This window comes from Dryobates pubescens, chromosome 6 (assembly GCF_014839835.1).
Source record: "Dryobates pubescens isolate bDryPub1 chromosome 6, bDryPub1.pri, whole genome shotgun sequence".
In the NCBI taxonomy this organism is placed as follows: domain Eukaryota; kingdom Metazoa; phylum Chordata; class Aves; order Piciformes; family Picidae; genus Dryobates; species Dryobates pubescens.
The window spans coordinates 14,508,213-14,522,475 of NC_071617.1; the positions used below are offsets into that span (position 1 = coordinate 14,508,213).

The window sequence follows — 14,263 nt, forward strand, 5'->3', positions numbered from 1 at the left end:
GGGATACAATGATTACTTCGGTACTTCCGTTGTGGCAAACCTAAGAACCTTGTCTAGATTCAATTGTGTGGCCAGTACTGTGGACAGCAAACAAATTTGGTGCTTGGATGCTCTGCAAGTCCGTACGTGAACATGTGTGTGCATTAGTGGGAAAAGATCTCCCTTCTTTAGGGTTTTGGCTTCCTATAGGTATCTGTAAACACTGCAATGCTGGGGTCGTGCTGCTGCCAAAACCCAAATTATATTCCAAATACACAGAAAGCAAAATTCAATTGCAAAGGATCTGCAGGGAAAGAATTCACGATCTTGTCTTGAAGCAATTCAGTAAGACTGTGAATGCAGTGCAGAGCAGTCAGTTTGCTGTCAGCATCTAACCAGCTTTTCTCAGCATGTATGAAGTATGGCATAAACTTAACAATGAAATTTGGTTTTGGTGGCTTTTCAGACAGAGTTTATAATCAAGCACAACCGTGACTTAAGATTCTTTTTCTTGTCCTTAACACACATGCCACTAAATTTCTTGTCTTTCTCCAAAGCACATATTTGAGAGTGAGCCAATCACTGAGATAATGCCTTTTAGAATACCAGGGTTGGGGGGCAAAGGGAAGGAACAGAACCAAATGGGGTTTTTTATGAGTTAACAACCAAAAATGGTTGTGGTTCAAGTCTAAAGCCAGCAAAAGCAAGGTCTTAATAACAAATGTGTTAAGCAGTTTTAACTATGCCACATCCAGTTCCATTGTCCATTTCCCCATAAACTCAAGAATTACATGTATGTGCATACACACAGAGATCCACTCTGTACCTGCGTGCATAATGGAGAGAGGTTACTGGCTAGAATATTCCATTCTAAGAACAGATTTGTCACAGTCCTAGTGAGTGCCACGCAACATGAATGCAAAAGACCATTTTTAGAACAGCTCCTAAGGGGTAACTGTAAGTTACAAAAAGACAGCATCATATATATGTTATATTTTTGTAACAGGATTGTTTCAAAAACTAGAAACCAGCATTTGCATCCCAAGTGCTGCAGTCTCCCAGCACCCGGCCGTATTCTCTCAGGCTTTTCCCATCCTTCAGTTCTCCTGATGCAACTCACACAGATAAGCAAACTGACTGTGCATCTACATAAACTTACATGGGTGCTGCCAAGCTCTTTGTGTGACCACATCAAAGAGCTGACCCCTCTACGTTCTGAAGTAAAAGCCACAAGATGGCACTACCACTACATCGATTCTAGTCTAAAAGCAAGCTCAGTAGTTCAGAGTGGTAACGGTCTTCTGTGTGTACTGTTTAAATGGTGCACGTGTTTCATTTTCTGGTTTTAAGCCTTTTTCTTTTTTTGTTTACTTCTTTTTGTTTTGCTTGGGTTTTTTGGACAACCTCACCATTCATAACAATCTAGCTGCCTATTCAGGATGATTGTGTTTGTCAGGGAAATGAATAATGTCGTTAATAATAGAGCCAGTGCTGCACATTTCATTCATGAACCAGTTGGACACAAAACACCCGACCTCAGGCTGGATTATGGCAAACTATAATCCAGCGTTTGCCATATGTTTTGCCATATGACTGACATGTTGTGTTACTTGCCAGTTTCAGCCACGCTTGCCATGAAGCATTAGCGTTGAGCCTCTGTCCCAAACTGCACCATATAAGCAGCGAAGAGAGTAAAAAAGAGATGAAGAACAACGAGAATGAAAACAAAAAGGTATACAGAAAAAAGCAACAGTAGAGTTAATATGGCAAATTGAGAACAGTACGATAAAGACTAGATGTAACTTCATCTTTCAAGGGGCAGGATGTTTATAAAATGATCTACACTGATTTAATTCTTTTAGTTCAGAATGGATTAAATGCATCTGTAAAACAGAACACAAATCTTTTTCATATATAGCCTTAGCAGAAAGTTCATAAATGCATGCCCTCTGTTAAAGCAATGACTGTTGTAACTGGGTGTTTGGCAAACAAGGTTAATTAATTTTGGAGAGAACTATTGGACCTGACAGTATGAGCAGTGCAAGTTCTGCAGTACCTGTGAATAGCTGCAAAAAGATCCTCGGTAGTCCTTGGTCTTGCTGGTGTTGCCACTCCGTCCATCTCTTCCCCATAACTACTGCTTGGCAGGAATGAACTGTTTGCTGCATTCGATTCAAATACCTCCACTACGTGGAAAGAAGGAACAGTAATTATCAGTCCATGGAGAGAACCCAACAGCACATAATCCTGAAATCAGCCCTCATTGCCTCTAAGGCAAAGCCTCCAAGAGACTGAGTGAATGCACTCTTGTCATTGTGATTTCAGAGTGATGCTTGCTTAGGAGGCTGCAGTGCATGAAATGCCAAGGCTTGCTCACTCATAGGGGTGGAGAACAATACTGACAGAAAATTCTGTATGGTTTCTACTCAAATTGCAAAATCAAAATTAGCCAAACTAATCAGGTTTTCATAGCATGTTTTAATCCTAGCACAGTTAAATAAACATCATTCTCTTTCCACGTCTGTAATAATGAGAAGTCAGAAAGGAATTAGAAGAAATCCATGAAATATTAATCAGATTCTGCAACTTCATTCAAGCTTTCAGTTGTACCTCACACAAGAGATTCTTCTCTCTACAGAAGCCCACCTGAATGCTAGGATTGCTATTCTTGCTCCCCAGGCTCTCTAAAATAGCTACTGCTGCATCTGAAGAACAGTCAGAGAAAACAGACTCACCACTTTCATTTTCTTGAGAGAGGTGCCCATCAGCATTACTGCCACTCTCTTGGCTGCTGCCTGAACTGCTTTCTTCATCAAAAGCAGACTGCTCCTCCTGCCTGGCTTCTTGAACTGGTGATGCAGAAGGCTGTACCACAAAGGCATTAGTTCCGACTGTCTCAGAGAAGGTGAATCCGGCAGCTCCTCCCTCAGGAACCAGGCTGCCAGAGTCCATCTCGCTAGAACTGAGTCCATCTGTAAGACAATTTCTCGCTCCCTCGCAGTGTGCAAGCACAGCGTCTCCCTTAGTTGGACTTGATGTGCTTCTGACAGTATCTCTCACTTCAGCTATTTTCTCCACTGTAACATCTAATTGTGGAGGTGGTACAACAAGAAACAGTTTGGGTTTCTTTGAAATAGGAGGTGGCTTCTTGCTTGGCAATATGACCTGAGTTTTCTCAGGAGATGCTGGTGATCCCTGAAGTGACATGCCAGAATGGAGGTCTTCACTCTGCACTGAAGACTCAGGTGTGTCTTCAGTAGCAGTCCCCAGTACATCAGCTTCAATGGGCTTGCTTAGACCTGCAGGCTTTTGATCACTGTCAAGCATAGGTTTGCTATCAGAGAGAATGAAAGGAGAACCCCGAGCCAGCGTCTGAATTGAGTCTTTAAATGAAGTGCCTTCAGCTTTCACTTCCTCCTCACCTAAGCTGCTACTGAGTCTTAGTGAGAGAGATGGCTTTAGGGAAGACTGTGATGGTGAATTTACAGTACCTTTTTCCTGAGAGGTGGTTTCAGAAGCAGATTCAGGTGATGGTTCACCTTCTGTCACTTTTTTCACAGACCTCAGCTGCACCATTTGCAATGCTTTGGTAGTGACTAAAGGCATTACAGGTCTAGATGCATCTTGCTTGTTGAGTGGCTGTTTCACTGGACTACAGCAAGAATCTTCCAAGTTACGTTTCTTAAAAGAATACTGTGGTTGGATTGTTGCACCTTTCAGTTTGGGATCAAGAGGTGGTGCTGGAGGTGGGACAGCTAATGGCAATGGAGAAGGAATAGGGGAAGAGAACGAATTGGCAGAAGCTTCTTGTGGAAGCCATGGGACAGTCTGGGCAAAGGAAGACTTAACATCAGCTTCTGGGGGAGGAGGAGGGAATGTGGGAGATGATGGCAATGGTAATAGATCCATGACTTCTGCAGCAGGAGGAAGGGGAGGGGGAGGAGAAAGCTCAGGACAATGTGATGGAGGCGTTGGAAGAGGAGGTGGTGGAGGAGGTGCACCAGAATCTGGAGGAGAATTCAGTGCGGGGTCCAATTTCTTCACACTCACACTCCCTTCAGTAGATGTATTTGAAGAAAGAGAAGTAGAGGATGAAGACATGGAGACTGAAGACAAAAGGGAAGATTTCCTTTCAGGCACTTTAGGCTTTGGCTTAGATTTGCCAGTTCCTGATGATGAAGATTTCAAAAATACAGGCACTGGAGTAAGTGCAGTGGGTGTATTGGACTGGCTGGAGTACCCACTCGACGGAGATGTGACTCGGTGGGATTTCTCTGGCGAAGTGCTCTTTGGTTTGGCCAGTTCACTGGGCACTTGTTGCACAGAAGCCCTTGAGCCATCACTGAAGTGGCTGATGCTGTAATCGCTGAGAGCAGATGATGTGCTGGCAGAATGGGTCACTGGTGACTTCATCTGGTCGTCTCCCACGGCAGCATAGTCACTGTAGTAACCCCACTGGTCAGCATACTCTGACTTGATGCTACTTGTTTCGCTCTGAGATGGAGTGACAGTGCAGATGGAGTACAGGTTTGGAGCAGTGGTGGACATCATGCTGCTGCTTGCACTGACTGAGCTTTGGCTGCGGGATCGCAACACCCAGGGATCTTCATAATCACTGCTGGGGCTCTGGGAAGGGGAGCTGCCATTTTTGCATTTCAGATTCAACTGCAGAGAATGCTGGAGGGTGGCAATGAGAGTCTCATCAAGCACCTGTCCATTAGATGGAGCTTTTTTCTTGGGCATCCTTCTAAGTGAGTCTGTTCTGGATGGTGGCAAAGGAGGCTTCTTTGCCTTTTTCAGAGAGATGTTTCTTGCAAGGGATTTGTCACCTTGGCCTGACTGGTCATCCTGATATCTCTTCTCCTTTCCTTCAAAAACATTTATCACACTGTCTCTGGCATTCCCAAACCCATTAGTACTATTGCATGGCACGTCTGACTTCAGCCCAGAGTCCATATGCATGGAGCTGTAATAACCATCATGGTCCACAGAATGCAGAGAAGTAGAATCGTCCCTGACCGAAGTCCTCTCCAGGCTGCTGCTGCTCAGGTTGCTACCAGGAGTGGCACAGCCTGGTGTGGTACAAACTGCCTTGAGTAAAGGAGTCTCACTGTTTTCTGCAGACTTGTACAGCCAGTGCTCTGTGCTGTTCACTGCTGCTTGTGCTCGCTCCCCTGAATAGCTAGATTCACTTCTACCATCACTGTCCTGGGAAGAGTTTGGTAAAGCAACATTATTCCTACAGCTGTAGCTCATGCTCTGAGACCCAGCCTCTGCATTTCCAGGAGTGCTAAGAGACACAGCAGAGTCACCAAGAGAAAGCATGATGGCAGTGTTAGATGGGATGGTATCTGAAGTCTGTGAGTGACGTGTGGAGCTACTCTCACTCCAGTTACCACTGGAAGAATGGTGATCTTCTTTCCCACTTACCACACTGCTGGCAACAGGGTTGTCTCTTGGCTTTGGGTAGGCAGTGGAGTTAGTAATTTTACTATCCAATGGCCCAACACTCTGGGCTGTGTGAATAACAATAACTTCTGAGGAGGATGACAGCGTTGCATTGGGTATGACACTCGTTGAGTAGGTGGCATGAGGAGAGACAACACATGCTGGGCTTGCAGATTTTTCACTGTCATAGCTTTTTACCTCTTGAGACTTCGGCCTCAACAGGACCCCTGGTGTGGGATTATTCCTCAGATGCACAGCACTATCATCCACTTGCAACTTACTTATCTGTTGAGGTAAAGTGCCAGCGATGTCTTCTGTCTGCCTAGAGCTGCTCTGTGTCTGCTCTAGGGACTGCAGTGAGACTCTCGCACCAGCCCGTGGCAAGCTGTGAAAACCTATGTCGCTGTTTTGGCGAGAGGAAAATATAACTGCAGCAGAGTCACTCATCACTGACATGTTTCCAGATGAGCTGGAGAACTGAGACATCTGGGCCGCAATGCCTTGTCCTTTCTGTGCTCGTATTCTTCTCATTGAAGGAGGCACAACTTTAACTTCCTCCGTCTGGCAGCTGGTGTCCTTGGTTTCGGAGCGCTGCATGGCAGAGCGATAGCTGTCCAGTCTCCCTAGCGTGGAGCAGTGATCTGGGACATACATTGAATGCCCTCGGAAATCACCTTGGCCAGTGCCAACTGCTGGAGTCAAAATAAAATCATTATTTCTTGAAGCACAAGTTCACATTCATGCTCTTATTCATTTAAAAACAAAACACACCAGCAAACTGTTTGATCCCAAGCTCCTGCACGTTATGCCTTCTGAGAAAGAATCTGCAACAATGGATTTTGCACAGGCACTCTGTGTTTTCTGCATCTCTTCCCTTTTTCCTTATTACCATGAACCCTCTACTTACAGGTTTTTCTGCATTCCTGCTGCAGATTTGACACATGAAATCCTCTATTTATGACATGGCAATAATTTCCATAGTAATCAGTTATGGCAGAAACCAAGTAGCACTGTTTGACTTCCAGTAGGAAAAGCAGCAGGAACAGACAAAAGCCTAAGCAACGTGAAGTGCGTTTCCATGCTGATGCCTCATGCAATAAAGAAAAGGGGAAGGAAATTTGGAGACTAATGTGAATAATCAGATCTGCTTTTTGAAAGCATTACACTTCACACACAAAAAATTTCAGAAGACCTGGACAGCAGGTCTCCAAGTCTTGCAGTTCATATGAAAGGAGGGTAACACACTGAAGCATGCATTGTTTTACCACAAATAATATGATACCACTTATACAAAGACATTCTCCAACAATGCAAAGAAATCCATTAAATAACATTTCTTCATACAACTAGTTTTGATTTATCATAAAGGAAAAGCTCTTAAGAAGTGGGGGGAAAGGAACAGCTAGTACTCAGCACCATCAGGAAATAGAAAATAACTGTACTTTTAAAAAAAAAAAAAGAAGTAGTAATAACAATAATATATTGGCATTAAAAGAAACCAACAAACCTTCGAGGACAAAGGAAAACCAGTTGTAGCCCAAAATACAGTTATCACTGGGTCCACATAAAGGACTCGAGGGTTCTTTTAAACTTACATTTTTATTGGTAGCTGCCTTTTAAAATCACAAACCAGAGCACTGGTTTAAAATGGGTCTGTGTAAAGCTGTTGCTTTTCAGTTCGGTTGCATGACTGTATAAATAGCAGACACGAGAGGCAGGCGTGCTGCTGGAGATGCTTCTAAGGATGCTGCATATGTCACTGCGGGGGAAATCGGTTATTTCAAGTCTCCGCCTTAGCTAGTCTCAGGAGTGATGAAGCAGCACGCCTGATGGGACAATTCTCCTTTCATATTTACTACATGGAACTGGATCAGGACGAGAGGTATTCTCATCATGCAGCTTTAAACACCACTTAAAGGATATTTAATTATCCTTATTCTTGGCAGGCAAAAGAGGCATTTAGGAGAAGGAAAAGAGAGCTCTGAAAAGGCTACAGTGAATGCAGCACACACAAAAAGATTGTTTACTTCTTTTCCCCAGGCACTTAAGTAGCCTTTTACCAGCTTGAAGCCTATTTAGTTTGCTTTGTGTAGATTTCTCTTCCTCTCATGAAAACCTAGCCTCTTTCTGCTTCTGGTAGAGGTTTGCAGCAAAGCTAGATACTTGGATGCTGGCAAACATCTTGGATAATCTGAGATGCTATCAGAACAGATGGACTACTGCAGCCAACCAAGAGAGGCATTTGCATATTCTGCACACAGTTATTAAGAACTGTACAGTAAGAAAAATAATTTCATTTTCCATGTGTGTTTTTTCTGTGGATCAGTGTCCCCTTTTTGATTAGAGAAAAACATCAGAGCAGATGTTACAAATGTTTCTGGAACCATGACATCACTGATGATGACTGAGAGCTAATTAAAAATACCCAGTAATAAGAATCTGTGTACTACATCTTACAAATAACCAGAGGAATGGGGTGTGTTTCTTCTTTCTGCCACTATGAAATACACACACACATACACACACACGAGACAGAAGGATGGGGCTGGTGCACAAAGCTGTCAGCACTACAGCAAGCATCTAACACTGTCACATACTGACCTGTGGCTGAGAGCACCTCATCTCAGTATGCAGCATGTTTGTATTCACCAAGGAAGCTAAATACACTCCGCTTCACAAGCAGCACGACACAGATCCACGGTTTATGCTTGTTTAAGAGGTTACTGCTAGCAAAGGTAAATGGCAAAGCAGAACAGCACCGGACCTGCTGACTTCCCCTTTCCTCCTTCCAAAATCAGGTGTGACAAACACACTACTGGGACATGCTGCTTATGGCAAATGCAGAGCAACATGTGCAAGACAAAATTAAACCTTGGTGCTACATCTGCACTACTGAAAAGAGGCCAAGGGTGGCTGTAGCAAAATGGCTGAGGGAAGAGCTCTCTCCCTGTCCCCTGGCACCCATGCCAAGATGTAGCCCAGGGTACCACTGGTTGGCCCAGGCCAGAGCAGTACCAGAGAAGCACACTAACAAGAGGGCAGCATCAACAACCACAGGATGCTGCTGGGCATCAGTGCTAATCCTGTGTTTGCTACTAGAGGTAACTTAGGGTCCAGTCTAATGCGCTCATGAGTGGAACATCTCCCTTAAGAGGAAAGGCTGAGGGAACCAGGCTCTTTAGCTTTGATAAGAGGAGACTAAGAGGTGACTTCAGTGTTTACAAATATGTGAAGGGCAAGGGTCGTGAAGATAGAGCCAGGCTCTTCTCAATGATGTCCAATGATAGGACAAGGGGCAACGGGTGCAAGCTGGAGCATAGGAGGTTCCATGTAAACATAACAAAAACTTTTTCACTGTGAGGGTGGCAGAGCCCTGGAACAAGATGCCCAGAGATGCTGAGGAGTCTCTATTAAGGGGTGCTCCAGACCCCACTTCCCCCAACTCCATCAGCAGAAATTTGAATGGGGAAAGATAAAGGCATGAAATTGCCTTCCCCTTCCACTAGGGACAGGTAATGGCTCCCATTCTTCCTGCCTGGGTGGAGGTCCTTCACACATATTTACCAGTGGGGGAAGTCCACTGGGTTTGGGAACTATGATTAGCATTGTGCTTCGTGCCCAGTACACATTGGCCCTGGACATGTTGTCTAGGAACACCTTCAATAGGGTCACCAGAAAGTGGTCAGGGCTCCCACTCTCATTTTGCTCGCTCCCACTTTGGCTCAGCTTGGACTTGCTCTGCTTTCATGGCGAAATTGGAGAAACCAGCACTCAGACCTGGCTTCTCCCTGGACCTGCCTTCTCCCTGGACCTGCCTGCCCTGGGGTCCTGCTCCCTGCCTGCTCCTGGAGTGACCCTGCCTGCCGTGAAACTGCGGCTTGATTGCACTGTTCAGACAGTGCCACTTCACGAGTTTCCCCTCATGACAGCCGCATCTACAGACACTTTGATTCTGGTGGGTCCCTTTTCCTTCAGACTTGTGCCACATTATCCACAAATCAGATTATAAAACCTGCAGTTCTGGAGTGTGCCACTGAAGAAAGACCTAGGCACCATCGCCAAACTCCTGCTCCATCCCTGTGAGTACAACCTGGTGCCCTCATCGGCTTTCCCTAAGGTTCCTGGCTTGCCTCTGATTTTATAAGTGGGGCAAAGCTATTTTGGGGTTTAGCCTTTTCCATTTTCTGAAGTCTCTAAATTGTACGAAAGTTGCCCATGAGCATCCTGGTAGAATTCACAACCAAACAGAACCTGTTAATAATTTAGTAAGTTTTACACATCAATTGTGGGTGGGATTTCTGGGAAAAATAAAAATCACTATGTTTTTGTAATTCCCACCTCGTTCCTTTAATCCCAATCAAATCAGTCTCCTTCTCTGAAACCCACCAGGATGCATTCCTGTGTGCCCTACTCTAGGTGATCCTGCTCTGGTGGGGGGGTTGGATTAGATGATCTTTCAAGGTCCCTTTCAACCCCTAACATGCTGTGCTTCTGTGAAATTGATTGAACAGCAGTAAGCCTTTACAATCTTGAAAATGCCGGGGAGCCCATCAGGGGCACATCTTTGTACCAGTGAGAAGCCTCTAGTAGTTAGAATGAGTCAGATCCCAAACAAACACAGGGTTCAGAAGGGGATGTAAGACAGCCTAGTCTCAGAAGTATAAAGTACAGGGCTACATCCTTCAATCACTATATGGGACTTTTCACAGCAGTTTCCATCACAAGAGCACAACATTGAGGTTTTATGTAATTTTTGGAGGAAATTGGTTATATTCTGAAATTCAGCTTTGGTTTTACATCCATGCAGCATCTCAAGCAAAGCTGTGAGGATTTACTTGTCCTTTATAATACAGCGATTGCTCTTTTTACAGTTCCATTTCCTGAACAGGAACAACAGAAATCTGCAGGGAAAATGGTTCAAAAAAACCCCAAACAATGACCAAAGAAACATTTAGGACTCAGGTATTCTCTTAAAATAGTGTGGGTTTTAAGACTGTGATGGAATTCAGAGGAGGGTGATGAGGAGTGGTTTGTTTGCTATTTACAAATGCACTGCAAATGCACAAAAAACCAAACCACCTTTGCTGATACTGCAACTAGTTGACAAAATCCCTGTTTAAGGGCCAGCTCAAACCTTCATTGATTATTACACTGTCTCTCTCAGAAAGCCTCTACTCAAATAGCAGCCAGAAGTTCCAGGGAGGTGGTGGAGTCACCGTCCCTGGAGGTGTTCAAGAGGGGACTGGACGTGGTACTTGGTGCCATGGTCTAGTGATGAGGTCTGTGGTGACGGGTTTGGACTTGATGATCTTTGAGGTCTCTTCCAACCTTTGTGATACTGTGATACTGTGAATCAGAGCTTCTAAAGAATACCACTTGCAAGTCCATCTAGTTGCAGGAGTGATATCCAGGCAGATAGCAGAGAAAAATGTTGCAGAACTGGACATTAGGTTACAAATGCTGAATATTATGAAGTCAGAAGGGGCTGCAGTTTGGTGGTATGATAAATGTGCTGAAAGTAATAAATAATTGCAGACAGTGCTATGTCCACCACAGGAGACCAGTAACTATACCCCTTTCTTTTTTAGCCTAAGCTGGAAATACCTCTTAGGGCAAATGCTCTTTCCTAACACACATTTTCAGTGTAGGCTCCAGAAGCAAAACACCCACTAGCTGGAACAAACAAAACATGCAGAATATTTTAACATCTCTTTGCATGGAAACACAGAGAAGAGGTTCAAATGCATGCCTTAGCTCCAAGCACTTGATCCAAGATAGGCATATACAGGTTACACTAGTTTTCCCTGACTCCAGTAGTCACTGGTGTTGCTCATTAGAGATGACAGGCACCGAGAGTGACTGCAGATCTGATGGGAAAAAAAGAAAGCTTCTGCATCTAATTCCTAGGGCCAGATAATAGCTACTAAAAGACTCGCTATCTCCTTGTGACTCTGGCTGATCTGGTGGCACCAGTAACTCACTACAGAGAATGAGCAGAAAGGTCCTCTGCACTGAAATGCGTGCAGATAACTGAGGATTGGAGAGGATAGCACAAAGAATGTGCTTGTTTCAACTAGTACATAGAAGTAATCACTCTTCCCAAACTTCTTTTGACTAATCATTTCTGCTATAAGCACTTGTCTCTTGTGCCCCAGGCACATTCCTGAAGTTTGCTGCTCTCATCTTCTCATGCCCCACCTAGCAATCCTCCTCTAAACCTGGTGACCTGGCCAAGTCACCACACAGGCACCACAACTTCCACCACTAAAAAAGAAAACACCCTTGGAGATTCTTAATCTGTTTTACCCTAGCAATTAAATACCAAATGATTTTTAATAGACATTCAACAAGAAATAGACAAGTACATCTGGCTTATGGTAATTTTGAGGAATTTTCACTGTGCTCCATGAAACATCTGTAATCTCTCTCAAGGGCAAGAAAAATATCGCAGAGAATCTTGCAGTACTTTCAGTCCTGACAGCTAAAACAATATCCTGATTCCTTGCATATGTTAGTGACACCCTGAAAGGGAGAACTTTGATGAAAATATAGGGAATTTAAGTTTTCTTGAATCTGTTAATTTCACTAACTGAACAGCCTCTGGTAAAAACAATATTCCTGGCATCTCTGTTTTTCATCCCCCATTATCAAAAAGCAGATCATACCTGTTTTCTAACACTCTGATTTCTGGATTAATAGTGCTGGAAACAGTGTTGAGAAAGTACACCTTTAAAACCAGTATTAGTTAACAGGCACAGCAGCTCTGGAAGAGAGATATTCTGTTCAAGGACTTTTAAAGCTCCATATTGAAGCAAGTACAGAACACCAGCCTGAACAGCTAGGTATTTGCATGGTATTTAGAATACATGGAATACATAGAATAAACCAGGTTGGAAGAGACCTTTCTGTAGGCCCAAAGCATAGTTGTGTCTCTTCTTAGCTGTGGGACCTCTATCTTGAGTGACTGCAAGTGCTGAAGCAACAACTTGGAAAATAATATCCCTTAAGAGGAGTCTTCAACAGAACAGTGAGACTCTGGAATAGGTAGCCCAGAGAGGCTGTGGATGCCCCTTCCACAGAGGTGTTCAAGGTCATATTAGATGAGGCAAATCTAGTTGAGAGGCATCCCTGCCCATGGCAGGGAGGTTGAAATAGATGAGCTCTAAGGTCCCTTCTAACCCAAGTGTGGCTGTTTGACGCTGTGCCTTTAAGAAAGGGGCACACTGGCCAAATGTTTATAAAATATTTTGGTAGTCTAAACGAATTTCATTGGCCAAGCAGGTGGGAGGTGAGATTGGACCCAGGGGAGCTGGGAACTTTCTCTCAGTCTTCCTTCCTTCGCTGTCCCTTTCAGCTGGATCTGCTTCTGGGCTTCTTGCCAAGAGATAAGAACTAACTCACTCCTTATAACAGGCCTGTCCGCTTCTTCCCCTGTCCTGCTAACCATCCTCATCTCTTCTTCTACCTCTTTGGGGGAGAAGGGAGGTAGGGGGTAAAGGGGAGCACAGGAGGAAGCCCCCTCTGTGGGGGGTCTGGTTTCTGGTTGAGTTCATTTGCTGTATATTCCTGTATATATTGTAAAATAACTGTATTTGTTGTGTTACATATAATCTGTTTCCTTGTAAAATATAATCTCATTTCTCCGACTGGGTTTAGCCGTGGTCTCTTTCTCGGTGGGGGAGGGAAAGCAGAGCCTTTCCTTTCAAAGCACCACACCCAAGCCATTCTATGATTGATCATAAAGACTTATGTGCCCCCATGATACTGAGATAGAATGGTTTCCTCTAAGGCACCAAAAGAGGGTCTATGTTGTGCCACAAGAAATCACACAAGGGACGAATAATTCAGGTGACAGTCATATTCATCCTGATGACTGACAGGAGGTCCTACAGGTGACAATTCATGGTGAGCTACTGAAAATGTGAGGCAGGGAAATAAGTGGAAGAAAAGCATATGAGGTCATTCTGACCCTCTGAACTCTCTTGTTAGGAAGAAAAAAAAACTAAGTACAAGGGGTGGGAAAACTGAACCACCAAGCCACTAAGACCCTGAATTGCACCTTAAGGTTTTGAGATAGCTCAAAGGAAGCACACACAAAGCATAGCATTAAAAGACAGGTTTTGAAAATGTGAAGAGAGAGACTTTGATTGAAGAAAAACAGCATGCCTGGCACAAGACCAAATCAAAAGGTAGAAATCTTGAAGACGGCTTCCTCTCCCCTGGTTTGGTGAGGTATATTTAACTGGAAGATGTGTTGTGGCAGAACCGATTCTCAGGTCTGGGAACTGCTCCTCCTGCAAAACAGGGAGGGAGTGTGGCACACCAGAAGCTGTTCATTGGTGCCTGGGACTGCACTGGTGCAGAGCTCCAAAGAAACATTCATAGCCAGGTAACTTGGTACCTTCAGAAAAAGCAAGTTAGTCTGAGCCAGACATAGAGCACTGACACAGAGAAGGGACCATTTTAATGCCTTTATTTCATCTGTAGAATTGGAACACATGAAACTGAAGGTAACAAAGAGACAAGAAACGAGCATGGCCTGCAACAGGTTCTCCCAGAGAGATGCTCAACTATACCAAACTTGTTTGGGAATCATCTTCATGAGGGAAGAACACCAGTTTGCATGTAAGGTGCTGTCTGAAGAAGACAGGATAATGGCAACACAGAGCAGAGAAACTGAGTGCACAGAAGCGTGAAGAAAAACATCATCTCAAAGTTTCTTGCCCTTTCTGCAGTCTTGATCCAACATTAACTCCTTTAAATATATATATAAAATATTAATGTTCTGTAAGACAATGAAGGTAATTCAAAGGTAAGCAAAACTAATTTTGCATTG

At 44.1% G+C, this 14,263-nt stretch overlaps 1 protein-coding gene across 10 annotated transcripts in view; it reads right to left on the reverse strand.

Moving 5' to 3' along the window:
* NHSL1 (NHS like 1) overlaps positions 1–14,263 on the reverse strand; it is a 198,760-nt gene that overhangs the window by 3,268 nt on the left and 181,229 nt on the right. For 6 of the 10 annotated variants that reach the window (XM_054162645.1, XM_054162647.1, XM_054162643.1 and 3 more), the window contains 2 exons: positions 2,715–6,119; positions 2,036–2,165 (listed from right to left, as the gene is read on the reverse strand). In XM_054162645.1, the coding sequence (XP_054018620.1) occupies positions 2,036–2,165; positions 2,715–6,119 (3,535 nt within the window). Of the gene's footprint in view, positions 1–1,593; positions 1,646–2,035; positions 2,166–2,714; positions 6,120–14,263 lie in introns of all 10 variants that reach the window. The other 4 variants (XM_054162646.1, XM_054162648.1, XM_054162644.1 and 1 more) reach the window with 2 other exon arrangements.